Consider the following 19,750-nt stretch of genomic DNA (forward strand, 5'->3'; position numbering starts at 1 on the left):
TATAGATTAATTTTAAATCAATTAAATTTAATTCTGTATGGTTAAGGCTAAGAAAAGATGTCACCTCCACCCATTGATTTAATGTCACCCCTAGCCCTGTGCTTTTCCCCTGTGTCCAGCTTCTCTGAGGACCACAGTATTCAGGACTTCTCATTTGGCTCCTTGCAGTTCAGAAAAAAATACTTTTTTAAATTAGATGTATTTTGGGCCAACAGCTTACTTGGCGTTTGACTCTGTTTTGGGTTGTTCTGCAACTGCTCCAAAAAAAATTATTTTTTTTCTTCAGATCTAACCCAGTTCTCTTAGGAAATGAGTGTTTTTAGGAAAGGAAAGGAAGTTCAGTGGGACTTCACCAAGCTTGAGGCCTTTATGTTTCTGTACCTATACATAACCCCACAGCAGACTGCAGCATGGGGGCTCTTTCAGTCAGGAAGCTACTTCTGTGTGTCAGCTCTTTGTGAAGAACTGCTAGCTCATGTTCTGGGAGCAGTGCAACTCTGTCTGTAGTGTGCTTCGCCTGTAACTGGAATTCCAAAGTTTCAGCAGGTCTGTCTAGTTCTGGAGCAACAACACGCTGATGAGACCATCTTGCTTTATTTGGAGCAAGGTTGTCAGTGCTTACTCAAGGCCCTTTCACTGTGTGCCTTTGCACCACACTGGGATGTCCCGTAGTCATGTCCATGCATTTATATCTCTGTGTGTTCCTCCTCCTTTCACACCTGCTTCCCAATTTCATCTGACTGGATCCTAAGCCTCTGTCTATCACTAATTCTTTCTGTAGGCCAGTTGAACATTTCTGCTTAGTTTGGGGTCAGGGTTTATTTTGGAGGTGGGAATATTTTGATTATTTGTATGAAATCCCTTGTCTCTTCTTCTGCACTTGGTGTATGTGGAACTGACAGCTCCAGGGAGGTAAATGAATGCCACTGCATTTCAGAGGAAGAATTATTTCATGCAATTACCCTAAAAGTGCATGAGAGAACAGACTGAAAGGAATGAGGGAGAGAAAGAAAGAGAGCATGAGAGAGGATAATCACAACACTTCGACAGGTTTACCCCGTCGTGTTTGAAAATCTATCACTCTGACAAGTCCCCTTTGTGAAAGATGTAGACAGATAACCAGGCATTAGCTCTTCAAGGTCCTCTTGAATGAAGGGTGATCAATAGAAGGATCAGTCCACTGCAGCATTTCACTTGATGCCTCTCCCTGATTATTTTTTAAAGACTGGCTGTACCCCATTTCCCTCTCAGTGTCTCACTTTAGCTCTCTCATTTAATTCTCAGTGATTCCTGCTCAGGAGGATTTGGGTAAACTTTAGCTTGACTTGTGGGTCTTTCTGTATAAATTATAATGCTTTTGTTCTGAGAAAGGGTGCAGTAACAAAAGGCTGTCCCCCCAGTCCTTTCCTGTCTCTTGAGTTTTGTTAAAAGGCCAAGGAAAAGGGAACTTTGTGTAGTTCTATTATTCATGTCTGAGAAGAGATTCAGTAGAAGCAGTTCCTGTCCTGACTCTGCTGCTATTTCACCTGCCAACTTTGTCAGCCTCTTTATTCCATGTGCAGATCAGAGTTACCCAAGGGCAGCTGGTGACAACAGGCCACGTCTTCCTGGAGGCCTCATGCGCCTCTGTTCATGAAAACATGAAAAATGCTTTGAGGTCCTCAGGTGGAAATTGCTGGCCAGGATAAATTACTGTTATAATAGTTTCCCGCCATGCTTTCAAAGAGAGAGGACATTTGCCATAGTGGGTGAGAAGAGAACACTGGGCTGAAGATTGCTGGGCCAGGTCACTTTTTGTCACCTGCACCTGCTGCTCTTGCAGAAAAGCCAATGCATGAGTCACACCTCTTTGCACTTTGAGGTTATTTACAGCACATGTTTTCAGGTTAGGAAAGCGAAGGTCTAGCATATGTCCTAAAATTAGGCTTTTCTCCTTTTGGTTGGTGTCAAAAAGGAGTGATTCACTCCATGGGGGAAGCCTTTCCACCTATTCAAAGCAGTTAGTGATTTAAGTAAGAGGGTTTATTTCAGTGTGAAGTAAAGCAGGTTTAGCTGAAGCTGCCTCCTGAGACCATACCCTGCAGTGGGAGATGAGGGGAACAAAGGAAGCACCCCACTGTGCTGCAGGTTACTCCCAACAAAACTGGGCACACAGCTCCAGTCCTGCTGGTCTTGTGTGCAGTGGCCACCCCATGTGTGCCCTGGCCAGGAGTCCCAGGATGAAGCTCAGGCTTCAACAAAGAAATGATAAACCTGTGTCTCAAGCAGAAATTCTGGATTCTGTTAAACTTTTTCTCTCCTTTTTTTTCTCTCTCTCTCTCTCCCTCTTTCCCCTTCTGCAGGATGGTGGAGTACTCCCTGGATCTCCAAAACATTAACTTGTCTGCAATCCGTACAGTCCGTGTCCTGAGACCCCTGAAAGCTATCAACCGTGTGCCCAGTAAGTCGTGCTTCCCTCTCACACCTCTCAGCTCTTCCTGTGGGTAGGGCATGATCAATAAGGCTGCCTGTGGTGGTGTTGTCCCAGCAGTGGTCAGGTACAAAATGAATAGAGGTTTTCATAGGGCTGTGTGCAGGCTCTTCCCCATCACAGGCCCAAGAGGTGTTGTTGGATGGGCAGGAAAACAAGTCTGCCAGAATCTCTGTCCTGGTCATCCTTCTTGCATGGCCATGTTGATGGAACTTCAGGAACTGAAGGTGAAAAATATGCAGTAAATTGAAGTGTTTTTCCTTTCTCTCCCTGAAAGGCAACACAGGTTTAATGATGTCTGTAGGCTCAAAAAGGCCTGTGTGTGAGGTCTGGAGGAAGATCAGCTTTGGGAAGCAGGGAGAACTAGTTTGCTCAGGCTTTCACAAGACCTTCCAGATCTTCTCATCTGAAAAATTTTCATGTTGTTACAGGGTGGGGGCATGTAGCGCCGACTCATTTTTCTTCCTTCCTCACCTTGTGCTTTGTATTCTCTCTTTTGTGCCAGCTAGCCCCTCTGTGAGCTGCTGTGTGTGTATGAGCCAGGCCTTGGGCGGCCAGGGCTGTGCCCAAACCTGGATGTGTCAGCCCTGAGAGACTTCAGGCATTTCTTCTGCAAGAATGGCAGGAAGTCTCTTTGCTGCTCTCTGTAATCTCCCTGATCAGCCTGTCTGCACTTTCTAAGACCTTGCCAGAGCTCTCCTAATCCTTCTCTCAAACTCAGATGTTCCTTTTTCTTTTCTAGACCTGAGAAAGTTTGCACAGTTGACCTCCTAGTCTGTATCATACATTTTCCCTTGTGCCAAAGTAATTTTCATGATGTCACCTATTTCTTGAACATGCTGTGGAGGTGGATGTCAGAGGCTCTGACTTGATGCAAAGCCCTTCTATAAAAGGATCTTGTCCATCTTCTTGGATGTACTTTTATCTTTGAGCAATAAACCTGAACAGAAGGTGTGAAAGAGAAACTGAGGAACGGTCCTGTGTGCCCAGCATAGCAGGAGGGGACCAGGCAAAAGAGGCACTGGTTGGGGCACTGAGAGAACAGACAGGAATGCAACAGGTCCATCATGGGATGATAAAGATAAGGTTCAAGAGAAGCTTTTGGCTATTCACTGTCAGCAAAACAACCCCCCAGTCTGTCTCCATCTCGCTGGTCCTTCTCCAGAGAGGAGAGGGCTGGGAGTGAGCCCTGGTCCTGGAGTTGATGCCTTGTGAGGTACCTGGAACAGAGGCTAGACAGTGTTAAAGGAATAAAGGAGGTATTTATTAAAAGGCTTTCAAAGGGTACACCTTGAGCAGTAAAAGAGCCTGGCTGAAGCTACACCCAAGATGGATGATGGGTCACAAGTTTTCACACTTCTGTAAGTTTTGGTATATTTACATATTGGGGTTAATTGTTCAATTAAAGCTTCAAGTCCCATCCTCCCAGATTGCTCTCCTCAATTCGCTGTAGTTTGTACTTACTGGGCCTGAAGCTGGAACAGTGTCCTTGGTTCTCAGGCTGGAAAAGGATTGTTTTGTCCAACTCCCCTGTGAAGAGAACTTGCTAGCACTTTATATGGAGTTCAGAGTTATATACCCACTGTTTTAATTTCCACTCTGTGGTTAAACCTTTATGTATTTTTCTTGCTACATAAATCTGTGGTTATATGTTATGCACAGAGAATATTTTGGGAGAAAGACATCTTGCCATTAATTAAAACAAAACAAAAAAAAAAAAAAAGGAAAAAGAAAAAAGAAAGCAACTGGATTCCCTGGGAGAGGAAGCATTGACTTGAGGGCTGAAACCTAGCGAAGAGGTTGTAAACAAAGGCTTGTGATAAATGGGAATGAGCTGCATTAGAAGAAGGTGCCCAGTGGGCTACAACAAACATAATTAATGGGACCTTTGGCCACAAATCTTTTTTTAATGTCCTTTTAAAGTTGTTCATTACTAATCTGAAGCAAGAGAAAAGTCTATTAGTGAGATTTACTGATGATATCAAGCTGGAGGTGGTGCAGGTGCTACCAAAGAAAGGGGGAAATAGGATAGCCCAAGGCAGAGGGAGATTGAGGTCATGGCTGTGAGTGTGAGATGTCTGGGGAGAGGCAAGGAATGGGGGGTGGTTAATCCCAAAGGCAGACATTTGGCCAAATTCTAAAGGCTGTGATGGGGGGGCCCAGTGTTCACCTTAGACATTTCTCAAAGGCTTCCATGTGGACACACAGGTAGGGACTGATTTTCACAGGGGAGTCTGGTTGTGTGGACTGAATAACAGCAGTTTATCATCAGGAGAATGGACAAAATGATTAGGAGCCTGACTGATTAGAACATGAGTGGAAGAGTGCTCAAGTGGTCTGTCAGATTATTTAGCACCCAAAGAACTCTACTAATCTGTTTGATAAGTCCACGTACTTATGTAAGAAATTTCTGGAGAAGTTTGAGAGAAATTTTGTACTACATGAAGAAAAAAAAAAGTGATAAGAGAAAATTAGAAGAGAGGAAACTCAGAAGGGATTTCTAAGGAAACAGTAGCAACATGACAGAGTAAAAAGTTAAATAAACTTATTTTGTATTCTTGGCAGGTGGGCAAGGCTGAAGCTTAGATGCACAAATTCCCAAATTGGATGTGTCTAAATTCTGCTTACTTGTGCTCATTTTTAACATGCTCCTGAAAGCCCTTCTTCACAGTGACACACCCGAGACTTTGAAATAATATCCCACAAGGAGCTGGAAAATTCTATTTGCCTGTGCTGTACTCATTACCTATGATATAAAGGATGCATGTAAGGATGTAAAGTCCCTCTGAATCTTGACAGAAGAGGAAAAGGACAGCCAGTGTAACCAAAAGGTGGTAAATGTCCATTAAGAATGACAGTTTCTATCCAGTTTGTAGTTAGGCTGTAAAACTTGCTGTCACAGGAAGTGGCCGTGTGCAAGTGAAGGAAGTAAAATGGGATTTTCCAAGGGGTGCCCCTTCCCTGGAAGTGTTCAAGGTCAGTTTGGATGGGACTTTGGGGAGCTGGACTGGTGGAAAGTGTTCTTGTCTGTGGCAGCGAGGTTGAAAGTAGATGATCTTCAATGTCCCTTCCAAACCAAACCATTCTATGAGAACTCAGATGGAGACACTTCTAGATTCCAAAACCTCCTTTGGGGTTAGAGCTGATCTTTAGCTACCAGTTATCAGCAATTGATTGCATTTCTCACAGTTCTCAGCAGGATGTGCTACTGACCATTTCAGGTTTCCTGTCTGAAGCAGTCCGGGGTTCTGCCCTGCCTGATCGTTCCCCCATTCTCATGCCATCTGTGGAGCATGCTAAAGAAGACACAAAGCACCGTGGTCTTGTAATATATACCACACCTTCATTAATATTCCCTCTTTTTGCTCTTATTCCTGGCTACAACCCCAGGAACTCTGCCTTTTGGGGGGTCATGTTTGAAAATGCAGGAAATGGAAATCCAGAGATTGGTCTAGACCTATTGCCATGAGATTCAGTTCCATGGCAATGAGCTGGTGTGACAAGCCCTGCAAGTCACTGAATAACTGTAAAGAGTGAAAAAAATACCCTCCAGGCCTCTGTCAGAGGTAGCTGCTTTCTGATTTGGGCATGTCTGCATCCAGGTCTTGAGGTGAAATTCCACATCCATTTGTTGTTAACCTTTTGTGATTGTGTGTCAGCTTGCTGGGTGAAATATTGCTCTTTGTGCTGGCTCTTTTTTTTTTGTTTCTTCTTCTCAAGGCAAGGCACAAGGTTTGGGGGGTAGGAGTGAGGGTGGTTTTGTTTTATTTTTTGCCTACTTTTGAGCAGTGAATCTGTGATAATTTCTGATAATTTGAATTTCTTGCTCTTTTTTTATTAAGCCTTGTTGACATTGAAGAAGGAAATGTTTCTTCATTTTACTCTTTCTTGTCACATTGGCCTTATGCAAAGGAGCGCCTTTGCATTATGTTTGATGTCTTCCAGTTTCCACTTACAATTTAGTAGCTGATTCATCATTTGGAAGCAGATTTCTTCAGCTGAGTACACTGCATAGAAGTGAAGGAATCTGTTGCAAAGCAACTTTACAGAGTAGAAAGTGTGTATATGTGCTAATACTCTGTCTGTAAGTACAGTAATATTTATGTGGAGTTATAGGTATTAGAAAAATAGCATTATATACTTATTATTTGGTGTGCAGGAAATAAAATTGCAGATTTGTGGCAAGTTTTGCTTTTTCTAAATGTGTTTTTGTTCAGTCAGAACAAAAATAATCTTTTCCCATCCATTTTAATACAGCTTTATGTTGCCTAATTTTAGGTGGATTGTTTCATTTAATGTTTTTACGTATACTGCCTCCTGACAAAAAAGTGTAAAAATCAGAAATCCTTAATCATGCCATTCCAGTATAAGAATGCTTTCCTTTCTTCTTGTCCTCTTTTTCTTTTTGCTAAATGGCTAAATGTTTTAATAACTATTGCATTGTTTTTATTTCAATCAAATAGCATTTTTTTTCCTACCACAAGTGCTGTGTATGAAAATCTTGAACTAGTTCAATTTTTCTTTATTAATTATTATAATTATAATAGCTCCATGGGTCCAAATAGACTGAAGTTTTCTCCTTTTCTTCTACAGATCCCAAAGATATAAACCATGGCTTGTTATTTTTAGTCTTTCTTATGCTTCACACCAGGTTAGTGGGACTCAGTGAGTGTCACCAGCAGACTCAGAAATACAACTGACATCTCCTAACTCTTAGCTCTGCACTCATCTCACTATATACCAAACCACCAATATAAAAATAATCAGAACCATCTGAGTGCTGAAATGGGAAAAGCAGATGTGTAACCTGTATATGCCTGCTTAAAATCTGTAGTCCACACCAAGGTACCTGTGCTTGGCGCTGTAACAGTGCCTAAAACAGAGTAAGCTGGCTACAAACCCCGCACTTGGCATGGGGGAAAAGTGATGACATTTACTTCTCTAAATGTGTTTTTGAAGAACTAATTTCACTGATGAGCGTGTGTGAAATGAGCTTCTGACTGAGATATATTAGGCTGTAAAACACTCTCATTTACAGCTAGATCAGACAAAAACCAAGCACATTTGACAGGCACAATCCTGCCCTAGCAGTTGGAAATGCAAACGGATTATGAAATTCCTCTTCTAAGTGCCCCCCATAGAGCCTTTGCTTCAGATGCTTCAGTGTTTTTGCAAGAGGACTTGCCGCTTCTCTTCCAACACTGATTCCCTTTCAGAAATGTACTCTTCCAAATGTCTCTTTTGGAAGTGTATTTTTTCCCCTTCTCAGTTTTATTTGTGAAGCAATAGCTGAAACTCAGACACTGTTGATTTTTTCCAAATATTTAAACTTACCCAACTCACAGTTCTTTGTATGAGGTGCTCTGTAAATACTTATTATCACACCTCAGTGACAAACAAACCACACTCTCAAACACATGCAAATGTACATACACACATATTTATCCACATACAGCCTGAGCAGGTTAGTAAGGGCACAGGAGTGATGTTCTCTTGCAGCGCCCATACAAAAACGTTTCACAAAGCCCTGTTCATTCCCTGATCAGGCTGTATGACTGAAATGTGTTTAAAGGTGAAGATGCCAGCTTTCTGCAGGCTCTGTCCCAGACAGGTGGGCAGGGAAGGGATGGAGAAAAGCTGACAGGAAATGGGCTTCACCAATTGGGTCAAGTTCAGTCTATGTCCTCCCTTCCCAACCAAATGGAGCAAAGCACTGAATCGAGCAATGAGATTTGTGCCTGGAGCATGCCATTAAAGGATGCTTTTCCTCCAAGGAGGGTGACAGATCAGAGATGGAATTGTACTCAGAGCTGCACTATCCTTCATGAGCAGCTTTTTATCCAGTCAGTCAAGCCCTAAATTAGATGGACATGCTCAGGATAAAGGGAAACAGTGTGAAGTGAAGAAGAGCAGAATGAAGATCAATAGACATGAGAATAAAGAAGCGGGTCTGGAAAGAGAAATGCACAGGAGACAAGTGGTAGGGTTTGCCAGGCACAGCACATGAAGGCCTGATGCACCTCCATGTGTAGGATAATGCACAGAAGTGGTGGGGAGGAAATCAAAACTGATACAAAGTCAAGGATAGTATAAAGAAGAACTATTGACTCACAAATATGCTGGATGCATTTGCAAATCAACACTTCTCTGAGGCTCTTTAACAAACCAACTGGTCTGTAACCAGACCCACATTTTGCTGTGCTGGAGGAAGCCTTCATAGAAGCCTGGAATGGTTTGATTTGGAAGGGACCTTAAAGATATCTCGTTCCAACTCCCCATCTGTGGGCAAGGACACCTTCCACTAGAGCAGATCCCCATTCAGCCTGGCCTTGCACACTTCCAAGGATGAGGCATCCACAATTTGTCTGGATGTTCCAGTGCCTCACAACTCACAGTAAACTTTTTTTTTCCTGTACTTAAGTCTTCAGTCACTGAAGACAGGCTCCAATTTTATTTACTTGTTGTCTGATCTCAGTGCTGTTTCTCATGGGGATTTCAAGTGTGCAGTGTATTGCCAGGTGCTTAACTGGGTAATCAAAGTGAATTTTGGAGAAAAAACCCCAAATATAATGAGAATTATATTCCTTTGTAAGTTTAGCGTCATGGCAAGGAGCTGGGAAATACTGAAATGCAGGAACTAGAGACCTGGAAATGCTTTGTTTTGTATGATACATTGCTTAGTTTCTATTTTATGTGGTCACAAATCATGGGAGAAAGTAATATTTCCTTCTTTGAACCAGTCCACTTAATTTCACAATTATTAGCAAGTATTCAAGAGTCAAAAATTGTGTGTTTGTGGGTTTTTCAGATGGCTTTAAAGCCATGAGATTTGAAAAAGGAAAAGGAAAAATAATCATAGATCATATTTATTTATTTTTCCCATGGCTTTCAGACCTTTAGGCTTGTGAGTCTTTTTTTTTCACCTATAGTAGTGGGGAATAAAAAAATTCTTTCCTTTATTTATTTTTTTTTTTGGCTGCAATCTGAGATTTTCAAGTCATAGCAAGATTTCACACCTGAAGCTTTCTGCCATGCATCCCAAGACTGACGATAAAAATCACAAGAGTCTGTAACATCACTTCAGAATTTGTATTACTGAAAATAAAGCAAGCCTGGAAAAAACCAAAACATTACAGAAACCAGTCATAGAAAGGCCTCTGATGGAATCTTTATTTCTCCCTTCTCCTGTAGGGGAACCTGCAGAGCCAGAATTTTAAAAAATGCTTAGCACCTCACAGCTCCCATTGTGACAATTCTGCTGCCTGTTCAAACAAGCTCAGCCTCCAGTGTACACAGTGCTCATGAAAGCCCTGCCATGTATTTTTCTGCCTAAATGGGAGCTGAGCTGTTTTGCAAAATCTGTCCCATGGGACCTATCAAGCAATGGATACCGTGGAAATGTGAGCAATAATGACAGTGTATTATGGGGTGAATGATACTGTCATATTACACTAATGCAAATTAAACTTTGTGTGTGTGGGCAAGGCAATTTACAATCATAACCTTAAATTTCTCTCTCTTTGTGTATTTTGGGACCGATTCTCTTGTTCACACTCATTTCACATAATGTCATGTCATTGCCTGCAGTAGAAAGAAACATGATTCATGCTAGTGACAGCAAGAGGAAATTAGCCCTGTTAAATCTTACCCAGAAGTTGCATTACTGCTGTTTTACATAATATTTTGCATTATTTTGTCCCACTTAACACTAGAGATGTGTAAAGAAGTTAAGGATATGTATAGAATGGAGACAAGTGGCTCGCAGCCACAGCACTGGAGTTGACTTTTGTCCCTGGTGTTGGGTGGCTCCTGCAATTCCAAAAGAAAATCTGGCACTGTAAGTTTTTAATAGACTCTTCACTGAAAGTGAATGCAGTCATCGCTGCAGTGATAAATGGGGAAAAAATGAGATGATCAGTGAATGAACTACTGTAGCAGGTGGTAGTAGGTGTTGCTTATTAGATGTTCAGTATTACAAAAAAGAACAGAATGACAGAAATCCCCCAGAGAGACACCTCTCTAAGAAATAATCTGACACCTGTCATCACTCTCCAAGACAAGGTTGCTTAACCGTCCAAAGCTTGCAAGGGCATAACGGCAAGACAGTGAAGAGGGGGGCTACTGACTGGGACCTTTGCCTGCATCCATTTCTGCTCATGTCACAGATTATGTGGCTACCAACCGTGCTATGGTGGCACGTCCTGAATGTGACTGCTTGTGGAGGAGGAATTTTCTGTTGTTACCTGTGAACCTTAGCTGGGCTTACAGCATCCATGATAAGGTGCAGCCTGCTGCAGAGCTTGGGTCTCTCCTTCTCTTTGGATGGCAGAAAAGCTTGGACTGTGGCTACTCTTTTTCCAGAAATGTCAGCATTTAGGTGTCAAGGTAAATGCTCTGGATTTTACTCTCTTTTTTGAGGCCGCTGCAACCACGGGGTTTGAAATTAGGAAGCTTCACTTCTGAGCTTGCTTCTTCACATCACCTGGCAGCACCACCTGAGCCCCCTTTGGCAGCCTGCTGAACACTGTGGCTCTGCAGTGTCTGTGTGTTTATTTGCTCCTCTTCCCCTCCAAGGAAAACAGCTTATCTCAGGTTTCATTTGCACTCCCTTTTCAGTGGTTGTTTTAGCTGAATGTCTGTTGGGAAGTGTTTTAAGTAGTGCATTTTTCCTCCCTTCCTACTTTCGTTTTTCATGCACATGACCTGACCTGGTCCATGTCGCTCTCTCACTGAAAAGAGGTGAGGTCTGTGTTAGTCCCTGGATCCCAAGGGAATAGTTTCTAGAGCCTAGGAGCAAGTTTAAAGACAGTTTTTTTCTCTTATATGAGTGTACTCTAAACATGCTCTGGAAAGCTCTGTTGTTCCAGCAGGGTGAAGCTCTGGCCAGCAAGTATTTTCCTGGAGTTTTAGTCTTTTGGTTACCTCAGGCTTAAACTGAGAAGCACCTTGTAGGTAAGGACTATGGGCACTTAATGTTTAAACTTGAGTATTCTAAGGGAAGTAATTGTATGAAGATGAGGCTTGGTATGCCCATGTTACTGAGAAAATGAACAACAGCTCTACAGACTGGCCGAAGCTTTGTAAGTGCTGAAAATGTCACATTTTCATATCTTCTGTGGTTACACTGGGGAGTGACAAAGATAATTTGAGGTTATGTCATCAACAGACTGAGTAGGATGAGGTTTCTGAGCCAGTCAGGGATGCTAAAAGGCTTTGCTTGTCAGTAAGGCATGAGTGGGGATTTGGTGAGGAACAGACCAGAGCTCCTGAGATATGGATCATGCTGACCATCTACAAGTGCTAAACTCCCAGCTCTAAATGTATCCTACAAATACACCAACAACCTGACAAAGAGAAGAAGACTTTGCTTTTCTCTGAATGAGGCCAATGTGTCTGGGGCAGTTTTTCCTTAGCAGCAGAACTGGCTTAAAGGTCTCTCAGTACCTTGCAGCATCAACTGGACCTGTCTTTCCACAGAGTTAATTTAATTTGGGTGTGGCCATCCATCTGGACATGCTCTCTCTCTTGCCTTCGTGCAAAGCAGGGAGTGATGGTTTGCAATACAAGTGAGACTGGCTTTGCAGCTTCAGGACAAAGCATGTGGAACTGCACACTCTGACTCTTCCAGCTGTGCTCCTCTAGGTTGCACATCTTGTTTGCACAAGAGGCCTCAGTTAGGAGGAATGCATCAAAGAGAAAAGATCTGTGTGGTGAGGGAAACTGTGGGTTATAGTATCAGTCAGCTTGGCAGTATGTCTGCTGTTGGAACCACAGCTGATTGGTATCTCTTGGTAGTAGTTTGGCCCAAGTTTGAGCTGATGATTATGAATGCAATGTGTGAAATGACAGCTAAGCCTCGGCTCAGCAGGAGATCAGTGAGGATGGCCGTAAGTTGGAGCACCAGCTTGCACTGCGCACACTAACTGAGATTATTTTAACTACGGGGGTTGGCTGCAAAATAATAATAAATTAAAAAGTGCATGTCTCTCTCTGTGTACTTTCTGCACAATCTATCTGCTGGAATGGTTCCTCAGTTCTGAAAATTTCCATAAAGGAGCATGCACAGGAAAATCCTGCCAACCACATGCTAACTGGATGGACTGCCATGTGTCCTGGGGCAGGGGAGGAAGGAAAGAAGGCACGCTTGGACAAGCAGCCTGGCTGAGGGACATAATGACACGTCAGTTTCTGCATTCTGCAAAATGTCCTGCCAGCTACAGTCACAAGTGCTGATGGGAAGGAGATTTGGTTTTGTTCCAGTTAAAATGGCAATCGGTAGCTTAGTCTTAGATGCAGGTGAGATGGGTGCTGAGAATTATGGTCTCCTCCATCTGCTCTACCCCAAGAGAGGGAATGATTGCCTCAATCCGGTACCTCTTGACTTCACATGCATTGGCTCAAGGTATAGCTGCACCGGACTGAGAGCCCCAGAGGTCAGTGAGATACAAGAAACCAGAAAGAGCAGGGTTGCTCACCCCCTCCTAATCCAGCCCGCTAATCACGGGGTGATTAGCACCAGGGAGTGAACCAGCTCAGCTGTCCTGGCGCTGCTGTGACAGCGCTGCTGGGCAGGGGCGGCGGTGGCGGTGGCGGGCACAGCTGTCCCGCACATCTGGCTCGGCTGCCCGGGGCGCGCCCAGCCCTGCCCCGCCGCCCTGCGCTCTCCCCGGGGCCGCCACGGCAGACGAGTCCGCTTAGCTGCGATAGCCAGGCTAATCAGGGTTGATGGCAAGTGTCTGGAGGGAGCTAGGGTCATTGTAGCGGCTGCTGAATTTGTCAGGAAGGGCCTCTGGGTGCCACCAGGATGAGACAGATTTACTTCTTCCGAACCACGAAAGACTTGAACTTGACTTCAGAACCAATTGAGACTTTGCGCAGCCCTGTGATTCCTTCTGACGGGCACTTCCGGGCACTTCTCTCACCTTCCCACCGTTTCTCATCCCTGTGACATACTTCTCCCCCATCCCCTGCTGTGTTCGGGTGGTGAACACCCCTGAGGCTTTGCTCCTGCGGGATGTCTTACCAGAAGCAGCCCTGCCTTCCAGGTACCATCGAGCACCCTTCTCTGCCCCTAGCTCAAGGGCATGGGTGAGCAGCAGGGAACCATTATGTGAGCATTGTTGTCTTCCTTGGATGCCCACAGACAAGGCCATTTCATTTCCTCCCTTTCCCTGGTCTCCTGGTCAGAGGGAGAGGAGAAAAGGCCTTTCTGAGCCCACACCTGGCACTCATGAATATTTAATGTTTCCAGCTTTTATTTTCCTTGAAGAGCAAAACCTTTTCATATTTGATGCCCTGGAAGGCTGTTTGGTTGCTGAATGTTGTTTCATCAATGCTCTCTCTCCTCTTGCTTTTCCTCCAGACTGCCCGGCCTCTCTTCCCTTCTCTTCTTGAGCAGCATTTCCTTTTTTACAAAGGATGTTTCAGAAAAGGTCACTGTCCCTTTCATATCCCCTCCTTACTGTGAGCCAGCATGGCTTCTGCTCTGCCAGTGGTAAAGGACAAATGGGGACGTGGGGAAAGGCAGCAGTGGGGAGGGAGGCGAGGAAAAGTGTGCACATAAGCTGAGGAGTAGCACAGAGGCAGAGAGGAGTTGTGGGCAGAGCAAGAGAAAAGTGTCTGAGCAGCAGGCAGAGGCAGCAGAAGATGGGAAGGAGGGAGCAGCAGGATTTTGTTGAAGAACTGGCTTTCCAGCACCTCTCAGAATTTGACATTCAAGATGCACAGGTGTTGCTCTGGATGGCAACTTGTCCAGTCAAGGCCCCTTGCAAAATGGAGGTGTTCCAGTTCCCCAAAACAGAATATTCCTAAAGCTGCATGTCCCATTTCCACACCTGGGCAGGTGCTTTAGAGACCTCATTATTTTGGCTACCAGCTTTTACAGTAAATCATCACCTGCTGTTCTTAGGCTCTTCAGCCTTTCTCCCTCTTTCTCCTGCAATTGGAACTGATGTTTGAACATTTGGATGGGTGTAGATTCAGTGTTACTGTGTTTGAGGAGCCAATCTCATATCCACAGTCAGCATCAATGGGAAGAGAAAGATGAATCTGTCTAACTGTGAAATTTAAAAGAAAAAAAATGTTTCATTTGGACTTAGAACCTGTTATTGCTGAAATTCTTTGTGATGTGGGTAAGATGCTAGGTGGCGGGGGAAACTTGCCAGTTCTTGTGTCATGGCACCACGTACCCCAGAGGGCCTAACATGAGGGCAATAGCTACGATCTTGGAGCTGTGGAGAGCATATTCTTGTACCATCAGAAATTCCTCTGAGAGTCAGGATGGAGAACGTATGGGCAGGCAGGGTGTTTCCAACAAAAAGGCAGACAAGTTTTGCTCATCACTTGCTTTCTCTTGGAACACAGACAAAATCAATTTTTGCAAATTCTGACCCAACAAGCATGCTGTCTATAAAATTCTTGTGGGAATGTCTGTTTTGTCTGTTCTGCATTTCAACGTAAGGGCAGCCTCATCTCTCCCATTACTCAGCTCTGAAATGGAGCTAGCATCAATTGATCTGAAAAACATCACCCCCTCTTGCAGCATTACTGGCACAGCTTCCTGTGTCACTTGGCTCTCCCCAGTGTACTAACCAGGACAGTTTATGGGAGCTACTGAGCTCATTCTGTGACACAACATTAATGCTGGGAACATGCAGCACTACAGTGAGGGTGCACAGTCTTGAAGTCCCAGTGCTGTTCAGAGCATTTCTCCAGGGCCCAGCAGGTCACCGTGGCTGTGCTGTTGGGCTTGTGTGCTGAGAGGTCAGAGAGCTGTCAGTGACTCAGGGCATGGCTGTGATCCCCAGCAAGTGGCTGGAGCTGTGTCCCTGCACTGCTGTGTTGCTGATGTACTCGTCTAGAAGCTGCCTTACGTGGTGACTGGTGACACAGCTGGACAGTCAGGCAGCAGGGCTTAACTACTGCTCCACAGCCTGGTCTTAGAGCTAGTGCCATCATCCCTTATCCTTCATGATCCTGTGTAGGCACCAGTAAGCATCTTCTCCTTCCTGCACATCACATAAGTATCACTCCTGTCTCTTCCACCCTGCTCTGTCTCCAAAGCATTCTCCACTAATCTAAGCCAGTCTTCTGTGCCACAGCAGGCACACTTCTCCCTCTTCCTTCAGTGTTTGTGAATTCCATGCCTGCCTGCCCCACCACAGGTGCCTCTTCCCTCCCCTCTCTGTGGGGTGAGCAGTCTGGGGAATAGACGTGGAGCATTATATAGAGTAGTGTGTAGTAATTACTTGGTGCTGGATACACAAGGGGGATTATCCTGTGCCTCAAAGGGCTGTCAGAGAATCCTAATCTTATATTCCCCTTCTCTTTCCTCTTCCACTGCCATCTGAAGTAATGAATTGGTTATAAATACCTAATTAGCTAATTATTTCTTGGCCTACATGGAACATCTTCAGTGAAGGAACTCTCTGGATACCTGGGGGAGGGACCTCCTTGGAGACAAGGAGGGACAACTTTGCGAGGTGTGCATAGGGATAAAGGCAGTACTGTGATGCTCAGAAGAGTTTCTAGACTTTCACTGTCCCTGGAGAGCAGAGGAAAAGCCATTAGCTCCATGGAGAAACGAGACTATGTTTACCCCTACTAGTGGCTGTGAGCTAAAGAGCCAAGGGGAAAATAAAACCACAGGAATAATTTATTAGGTAATTAGAGAGTAAAAAATATCTTTTTTTTAAACATTTGCACTGGGCAGAGATTCTGTGCTGGAAGCACTTTGGGCTGTGCCTGCTACTTGTGTGCTCCAGCCCCATTGGGGCATGAGGACTAGCCAGGGGAGGAAATTGTGGTTTTCATGACTGTCTCTTGATGATACTGTCACTGAAGAAAACCCAATTATCTACCCAATTTATATGTTCTGGAAAGATTCATCCCACTGGCAGGCTGGCCTTGGACTATCCATGCAGGTCTCACAGGCTGCAGGATGCAGTTGCTCTACCAGGATGACTTTCAGTCCAAGGCACTGGATAATGGGGCTGTAGAGCAGACATGCCCCTTTGGGACAGTTGTCGCTCTGTTGTCCTTCTGCAGGGAAAGGGGAGGGAGGGATGTCAGTCACATAGCTGATGGCACCAAAAGTCTCATTCTCTTTTCTTCTCTGCTGCAGATGGAGGCCTAAGGTTAAGAGATCACAGCATCACAGCAGCTCTGCTGGCTGCCTGTCAGTAGAGGTTAGGACAGAAAAGGGCAATAACCATAAGTCTGGCCTGGTTTGGACAGTAGTTAATTTCTGACACTCTGCTTTTATTTTCATGGGGATTTTTTCTTTTTTTATGCTTATCTTGTAAACTTCATTCCTTTTCTTCTCATTCCCTTCCTCTCTCCCTTTCTCTATCCCTTTATCCCACACCTGCTCCTTCTGGTTCTCTCCTCCTTCTGCAGGCATGCGCATCCTTGTGAACCTGCTCCTGGACACCTTGCCCATGCTGGGGAACGTCCTTCTTCTCTGCTTCTTTGTCTTCTTCATCTTTGGCATCATTGGGGTGCAGCTGTGGGCTGGGCTGCTCCGCAACCGCTGCTTCATGGAGGAGAACTTCACAGTGTGAGTGACTGGGAGACAACATCTCCTTCCTTTCTTCCATGGACGTTTCTCTTTCCCTCTGCCTGCTCTTGTCTTCTGCCAGGCTCTCTGTGTATCACTAACTCCAAGTGTAGGGTGATAGTGTGAGGGTATTGGGCACATGTTGCAGTGGAAAGGGAGGGTGGGCAAAGGCAGTTGTTTTCTTCTGTCTCCACAGCAGGTGTCTGGCTCATTTGGATTTGATCAAGGCACAGGTTAGCATGGCTGCCCCTCCCAGCCATGCCCAGTGCTCCTACACCCAGAAAGAACTGAAACTCTGAAACATGCTGTTTTTCTGAACCTGCTCCCTCTTCAGAAAACGGCTCTCAGAGGAGTCCTACAGAAAGCCTATTACTGCTGCCTAATGCATCCAGGAACACCTTTGGCACCTCCAAAATGGAGCTGGGGGTCACTGTTTCTACACTAGTGCATTATCTTTGGAAGGACACTGAGAAATTACTAGGAAACTTCAGGAGCAGAATTGGATGTGGCCAGTGCCATGGGGAAGGGACAGAGGGCTGGTGGGAGAGATGTCCCACAGCTGGGTTAGTAGAAGTGAGAGCAACTGAAATCAAAGAATGAATATTTGAATGGGACAAAAAATCTGTGAGGAAACAGGGGAACAGTTCTGGCAAAGAGAGCCTGAAGCCACTGAGGCATCAATTACAGGTTTATTTGGGGGTTCCGGGGTGAGTCTGCAAGAGCACAGCTTTACTCCTCCCACAGGCAGTGGGGTGGAAAAGCTTCTGCTTGCCATGAATTCTCCGATTACCCAGTTTCAGGGCTGTTGACTTTCTGGCTTTAGTAGATCTCGGGCTTTAAAGTGTTTTCTTAAAACCGTATGCTAATCCCAGGTGTGCTATCAGTGTAGACTGCTTAAAGAAAACCTAGAGCTGTAGATCAGTTTAAACTGATTAAACAGTTCTGAAGCTTTAGAGCATCTCAAATTGAAAAAAAAAAGGGTGAAAATACAATGTGCAGAACAGAAGTGGAGTTGCAGAGTAGGAGCTGCTTAAAGCAGGCATTTCCTGTATTTATTTATTCCTTGGGGAAAAAGTAATGTTTAGGATGATTGTCCTTTATGTAAATCAGGAGTAGCACTTCTTTAATGAGTGTAATTACATCCATGCGGAGTTGATGTAACTGGGAAGTGAATTAGGGCCACAGCCTTCACAGTGATAGATATTAGAAAATATTTGGTTCACCGTTACTAGGGAAATCAGTTCTGAAGGTGCCCATGCACCAATAATGAGGATGAGTTACAACACACCTTTGTAGTTTAGTCCTGTTTAGTTAACAATCAGAAACTTTTTCTTTTTCATCAACACCTGTCCTCTTCCAATGACACTTAGTGAAAAAGTCTGTATTTGCACAGCATGAAAGTTGTGCATTGTAGCACTGCAAGGAATACACCAGTTAAAGTTTAATCTTTTTTTTTTTTTTTAATCTCCACCTTACACTTTTCTGATATTAGCTCATCTCCAGCTAGGCAAGCATAGATGATTTTAATTATTCATGCATTTGGAAGGTGCTTGCATTATTTGGAGAAAAGACATGAACTTGTCATAAAACATTGCACCCATAATGCCAGCTGTCAAGGAGGAGTCAAAGTTAAGGTTAAGTCAATTTTATCTTTCCATTTCCGAATTTTAAGGCTTATCTCTGCAATGTTAATTATGCATGAACTGGATTTTTTTTTAGAAGTACAGAAGGTTCACTACCAAATGTTATAAAACATGTCCATCAGCAGTTACATATATGAACATATTACAGTAAAGCCTGATGAACTTCCTTAATGTCATTGCATCTGATTTAGCTTTGATGTTAATGGGGAGAGTGTTCAGACTGCAAATCTCTGCATTCCATCTCTTTTTTAATCTCCATGAACGCAGACTGTGTAATTTGGCTTGGGGTGATCTGATGGCAGGAAAAGCGCGGAAAGCTGGGGGCTCACCCTAGAAATTTGCTGTTTTTCAGGAGCCCTGTCATTCCTCCCCTTCTCCTGAGGCAATAAAGCTGGAAATCCCCTACCCAGTGCAGTCCCTGTGTCAGAATGGGGGCTCCCAGCTCCACCAGTATCATTGATAGATCGGAAACTCTTTGTCATGGGAAATTTGACTGTGGGTTCTTTTGCAGACAAGGTGACATTGTCCTGCCCCCTTATTACCAGCCAGAGGAAGATGATGAGATGCCCTTTATCTGCTCGCTGTCAGGAGACAATGGAATTATGGGCTGTCACGAAATACCCCCACTGAAGGAGCGAGGCCATGAGTGTTGTTTGGACAAGGATGATTATTATTATTACAATTCAGTCCGGCAAGAGTTCAATATCAGTGGCATGTGTGTGAACTGGAACCAGTACTACAACGTGTGCCGCACCGGCAATGCCAACCCACACAAGGGTGCCATCAACTTTGACAACATTGGCTATGCCTGGATTGTGATATTTCAGGTAACTCTGAGTTAGCCTCCTTACAAGGCTCAACCTTATTTTCTGTTTTTCAAACTTAGTCTTTCTGGGCTCCAGTGGTAGTTTTTCCAGGTCATGACAGATGCAAAGTAAAGGGCCTTGTGACTCCCTGGGTAAGGGAGGCAGCGCACACATGAACGCACTTGCTGAAATAAGCTCCGCTCTTCAGGCTGACTGGTAACAGTTTCCCCTCCAGTTCAGATAACTATAGTAAAGGAATCCTTTTTCTTTTCTT

The 19,750-nt window shown here is 44.3% G+C and overlaps 1 protein-coding gene across 1 annotated transcript in view; it reads left to right on the forward strand.

Annotated features, from left to right (window-relative positions):
* LOC131591736 (voltage-dependent T-type calcium channel subunit alpha-1I-like) overlaps nucleotides 1-19,750 on the forward strand; it is a 147,886-nt gene that overhangs the window by 80,886 nt on the left and 47,250 nt on the right. The window contains exons 4-6 of the mRNA XM_058862742.1: nucleotides 2,343-2,440; nucleotides 16,868-17,027; nucleotides 19,182-19,497. Coding sequence (XP_058718725.1) covers nucleotides 2,343-2,440; nucleotides 16,868-17,027; nucleotides 19,182-19,497 — 574 coding nt within the window. The remainder of the gene's footprint in view (nucleotides 1-2,342; nucleotides 2,441-16,867; nucleotides 17,028-19,181; nucleotides 19,498-19,750) is intronic.

The sequence above is a fragment of the Poecile atricapillus genome, chromosome W (genome assembly GCF_030490865.1).
Source record: "Poecile atricapillus isolate bPoeAtr1 chromosome W, bPoeAtr1.hap1, whole genome shotgun sequence".
NCBI classification, from domain to species: domain Eukaryota; kingdom Metazoa; phylum Chordata; class Aves; order Passeriformes; family Paridae; genus Poecile; species Poecile atricapillus.